The 5,667-nt window shown below is 33.8% G+C and overlaps 1 protein-coding gene across 1 annotated transcript; it reads left to right on the top strand.

Annotated features, from left to right (window-relative positions):
* The first annotated feature begins 3,075 nt into the window (after positions 1–3,075).
* On the top strand, positions 3,076–4,381 carry LOC132624471 (putative germin-like protein 2-1). Its single transcript, XM_060339248.1, has 2 exons — positions 3,076–3,190; positions 3,849–4,381. Exons 1-2 carry the CDS (start codon positions 3,076–3,078, stop codon positions 4,379–4,381), a joined length of 648 nt encoding a protein of 215 aa, XP_060195231.1.
* Positions 4,382–5,667: the final 1,286 nt, after the last annotated feature.

The following is a 5,667-nucleotide window of genomic DNA, read 5'->3' on the forward strand; positions in this document are numbered from 1 at the left end:
AGGGGATGTAACACAAGGGGGATGATCAAATTGAACACCGATGGGAGTTTCATTAGTACAAATGGAAAAGCTGGTATAGGAGGAGTTGTGAGGAATGAACACGGAGATTTCATTATGTGATTTTCTATTCCAATTAACAGCTCTAGTAACAATCATGCTGAAATGGAGGCTGCAAGCTTTGGAAGTAACTGGTGTATTCAAAATGGTTTCACCAATATCCATATTGAGTTGGATTCCTTATTGATAACTGAGATGTTGATCAAGAAGGACACCAAGAATATGAAACTCAAGCATATGGTGAAAGCTACCTAGACACATTAAGAGGAGCTAATGTCATTTTCACTCACTGTTTCAGAGAAGCAAACTAGATTGCTGATTTTTTGGCAAAAAGGGCTACAACAAGTGGTGACAGGGCCTAATATCTTTCTTATCAGGATCTCCCTAGAGAAGCAAAGGGCCTGCTTCAACTTGATAAGTGGCAACTTCCTACGTTTAGGAGGAGGTTTGAAAAATGTAATTTTTTTGTTAGTTAATTTCACTTATTAGTCTCTGGGAGGAACATTGTATAGGCTAACTCCTTCCAATGGATTGCATAGTCAATCTATCTTTTGTAGACTAGAGGCAAGGTTTTCCATGTCCCCCTCTAGTCATTGTAAGATTATTTTATCAATATAACATGGTAGAGGTCAAGTCAACCCCCCACACCTTAGGCTCACAACCTAATGGCGATGACTTATTATAAAATAAAATAAAAAAGGGGGCCTATTGAGCCTTGTCTTAATCTTGTCATTCCTAGGAACACACAGTTTGCAACATGCAAGCTATGCTTGTAAGTATGCATGAAATTTGACATTATCCTATTTTATGGCACTTTAGTAAAACTGAAATTCGAATTATTAAGAAAATCTTGCTCACCATCTTTTGATTAAGCTAGAATAGAAGCAGTTTAATTGTAACATATCAACTAACTCAAATCCTGAATATTTAAATTCAATTAAGGCTAGTATAGTAAAAGGACAAAAGAATCCACCTATAAAGGGAAAATGACATAATAATACCTATTTAAGACCCTATATTACAAAACATAAGAATATTTTTTCGTATTTACAAAACATACCAACTTAATTACAAAACATAACGAATTTAAAAAAATAAAAAACCCAACCTCCCCCCCCCCCCCCCCCTTTTCCCCGTTCTTTGTATTAATAGATCCCCTACCCTTCTCCCTTTTCCAATTCTTTTGTTTCATACAAATCCAAAAACCCACCCTTCCCCCTTTTCCCTATTCTCTGATTACCAGATCCTCACCCTTCACCCCTTTTCTAATTCTTTGTTTCACACAGATCCCCACCTTTTCCCCCTTTTCCCTATTCTCCAAATCATACAGTAAAGGAATTTTTCTCTGTTGCTCCGGGAAAGGATCAAGGTGATATACACTGCCGGTAATTTGACAAAATTGTGAAATTGGTATTTTTTTCAGATCTGCAATTTTCTAGTTCCGTGTTCTTCAACTAGTGTGAAGCAGCAAAGCGGGGGGAATTTGTGCTAAACAAAGAATTGGAAAAAGGGGATCTGTATGATACGGAGAATAGGGAAAAGGGGATCTGTATGATACGGAGATTCAAATTTGTATTAAAATTTTATGATAGTTGTATGCCGAGTTTGTATGAAAATTGTAAATTAAGTTTTCTATGTTGTTGTTGTATTAAATTAAATTCGTATGAATAATGTATGAATGTTGAATACAATGTTATTGTAGTTGTTTTAAATTTCCAAAAAGCTAACATGAACTTTATATAAATTTACACAGTTATATACATATTTCATACCGTTTTCATATAGTTTTCATATAAAAACAAATGTGAGAATTCTAAGCCTTAAGCGAGATATAAATATTTCACACAGTTTTCATACACAAAGTTTTGAGCATAATTTTTAAGCCTTGAGCGAAATATACACATTTCATACAGTTTTCATACACAAAAAATTGAGCGAAAATTTTAAGCCTAGAGTGAAAATTTTCGTATATGTTTTGTAAGAAATCTATAGTTATATTTTGTAAATTGAAAAGTATCGTCATATTTTAGTAAATATACCCTATTCTTATGTATATATATGTTAAACACCCTAAAATAAAACAAATCTTTTCATAAGTAGATTGGTTAATTTAGTTTAATATACTTTACTCTGAGTGAACCAAGGATAAAGTATTAAATCGGTCCAGAGTTTTAGAGTTTAACAAATTAGTGCTAACTTAGTGAACTTATTCCTCATAATTGTTGCAATGATTAGAGTGCGTTATTAAATCTATTGCAAATGCAATCTATACTGTACTTATTGAAATGATGTAGAGCATTTAGTACATTTTTAATTTTATTGAAATTATAAATGTCACAATTTGGTACTATACTTTTAATTGCAAGTATATTTTGAAATCATTTCATTAGAATATATAGTTGGATTATATTCTAGTTCTAGGATCCTGTACGCGTTTAAACCTTCCCGAACTCTTATATGATGACTGATGACTATAATACCAATAATAACACTCAGATAAAATCTAATATCACCTTATGTTTCTCTTGTTAGACTAGTCCATCTTGTCCAGAGTTTTAGAGTTTTTAAAAAATTGTTTTAAAATTCTTTTCCCATCTCCACATTTCCCCTCCCTCTCCCCCTCAGGCCAGCTATTACAAATAAAAACTACTCACTAATAAACAAAAGTAGAAAGGAAGAATAAATAAACAAATTAAATGTTCGGCAGAGGTTAGAATCCATCGGAAATCTGACAAAAGAATCAACATGTATATCATTACCAATTCTTACGTTTGTCTGTGAGCACTGAGAATCCTTAGACTCATTCTATTTACGTTAGACTCATTCAATTCTGTTGGAGTAGTCTATTTAGGATACATAAGAAGACATTAAGGTTTGTTGACTTAATTCCCTTTCGGCATCGCTTATCCTATATATCCCAGTCCTTGGTGAAGCCATTTTTGTGCAACTCGATCGAAAAAGCTTTCTCTATAAGCAATCCATTATTTCTAATTAAAACTCAAAAGAAAAAAAGTATAAATGGCTTTAAGGTTCTTTGTGTTAGGGGTCTTGTTTGGAATTTGTTTTGTCGTGTCTTTAGCAGCTGACCCAAGTCCACTTCAAGATTTTTGTGTAACAGACTCCACAAGCTCAGGTATACGAGGCTGAAAAATAACTACTTATGAACTTTCCTCAAATACTACAACTTTCTACTCTTATTGACATTTTTAATTATTCTTTTTTTCTAAAAGAGTGTTTCTAACTAACTCATGACGGAAAATGAAGAATTGAACATGCATAAAGAGCTACATATCTTTATACAAAAACCAGACCAGTATCTTTATAGTCTGGATTATTACATGTTATATACTTTTAGATAACATTAACTTTCAAGATTCTTGAACTGGGAAGATGTAATTAAGTTCAGATACTTTCGAAAACCAAATCGATAAATGCCACAATCTAAACCTAGAGTTTGCAATATATACTTTATGAGAACGAGCAGAATACCTGAAAAGAGAGTGTAGGCATAGCAATTTCGCCTTTAACTACTATTAATAGATTGTACATCAATAATTCCTTGCACTCGAAATAAATAATACAGTAATGAAAATAGTTAATCTAATGGAAGCTATTTTTAGGTGCCCTCTCGTCTCTCAACCTTTAATTTCCATGAATGTTATAATACAACCCCCTTGAGATGTATCGTCCAAATCATCGTTCCGGTCCTAGATATTTGTAATGCCCTTTTAGTCGAATGAACCGAATTGAGTACTAATCATGTGTTTTTTGTTTTCTAAAAAACTGGGCAGTGCACGTGAATGGGAAGGTTTGCAAGGACCCAAAGCTTGTGGAAGCAGATGATTTCTTCTTCAGTGGCTTGCACTTACCCGGCAACACATCAAACGCAATCAGATTCCAAATAACTTCGGCAATCATTCACGGATTCAACACTCTTGGCATTGCCATTGGCCGTGCAGATTTTGCACCAAACGGATTCAGTCCTCCTCACACTCATCCTCGTGGCTCAGAGATCGTGCTTGTCCTCGAGGGTCGTATTGAAATCGGGTTTGTAACTTCACACCCGGAGAACCGTCTCTTCACGAAAACACTTGAAGTGGGTGATTTTTTTGTTGTTCCACAAGGTCTTGTACATTTCCAGAGGAATGTGGGCGAGGCTAATGCAGCTACCATTACGGCTTTTAGTAGCCAATTCCCTGGGCTTATTCGCGTTTCAGATGCTACTTTTGGATCGGACCCAAAGATTCCTAGTGATCTTCTCGCCAAGGCTTTTCGAATTGATGAAAAGACGGGAAGCCAGATACAAAAGCGTTTTTCTGGTTGAGTATGAAGAAATTTAAGGATTTAAGAGTTGTTGCGGGATTTTCTGATTTAATTGTTACTTCTATTATGTAACATTATTTTCTTATTAATTCGTTCAAAAAGAATGATATCTTTAAAAAATAAGGTAATATTTTTTGTCAAGCTTTGAAGTTGTGATTTGCTCGATAATTTTTTACAAAAATGATGGAGTACTAACATATGAAATGTTTCTATATCAAATAACATAACTATAATTCCTAATGAAACTAGCGTGCATGATCCTCAACGCCCCCCCCCCCCCCCCCCCCCCCCCCCCCCCTCCACACACACGAGCCAAACACACACGAAAAAAAAAAATCCCCTGGCCACAGATAATAAGTAAAATAAAACAAAAAGTAAGAATAAGAGGAGAAAAGAAACAAAGGATGTCTGTCAATGTGTCAAGATTTTATTAAATCACTTAACTACAGTAGCTTAAATTGATTTGATGTAAATACTCCAGAGAACAAACATACCATCACAGTTACCTTATTGTGATTGCAGCGCCAGTTCACTCCATGCACAAAGCACATTTCCAAAAGCTAAACCCCAACCTCTCTCGCTGATGATTTAATCTCAACACCACCAACAAAAATACGTACATAGAATTCCCAATAACTCCAGTTATACGTTTTGCACATCATATGCATTAAAAGCATGTGTAAAAGGGAAATGACAAAGTTAAATGCATATATAAATTGATGACATTTCAACTTTACTAACTATTATCTATGTATTAGTTTATGTGACATTATTTCCTTATTAGAATGTTTAAGAAAAATATATTCTTATATCTTTCTATAATTAAACTTTGAACTGTTCACTTTTTCTTTAGTGAAATTTTTTTATTATCACGCGAAAGTTATGATATGTTTAAGTCTTTAAGATAATAACTTCACGAGTTTCAAAAGTTTTATAGTCGACATATCTAACACTAAAGTTTAAAAACTCTTCTCAATTTAACATCTGAAGAGTCAAACTATATTGCATAAATTGAAATGGAAAGAGTAATTAAATTCAACTTTCTTTACAAATTCTTCTTAAAAAAGAGATCGAATTTCTTTAAAATTGTTTTCCAACCCCTTGGAAAGAAGAACATTTTCCCATATTTTTCCTCTACTCATATCTCCAAGCCTTGACATCCAATAATTACGTTCAGGTGTTACTTCATCGTGTATTCAGGTGTTTAATTGAAACTCACCGTAGTTTGTAAGTGTCTGTATAAAATTTACTAACAAGTTTAAAGAATTTATCAATGGATTCAGCCAA

This window comes from Lycium barbarum, chromosome 12, assembly GCF_019175385.1.
Source record: "Lycium barbarum isolate Lr01 chromosome 12, ASM1917538v2, whole genome shotgun sequence".
Taxonomy (NCBI): Eukaryota; Viridiplantae; Streptophyta; class Magnoliopsida; order Solanales; family Solanaceae; genus Lycium; species Lycium barbarum.

What these genes read in the sequence shown, in the direction of transcription:
- LOC132624471 (XM_060339248.1), top strand. Translation starts at nt 3,076, where the DNA reads ATGGCTTTAAGGTTCTTTGTGTTAGGGGTCTTGTTTGGAATTTGTTTT. An exon ending in AACAGACTCCACAAGCTCAG is followed by an intron (nt 3,191 to 3,848) that starts GTATACGAGGCT and finishes AAAACTGGGCAG; the next exon opens with TGCACGTGAATGGGAAGGTT.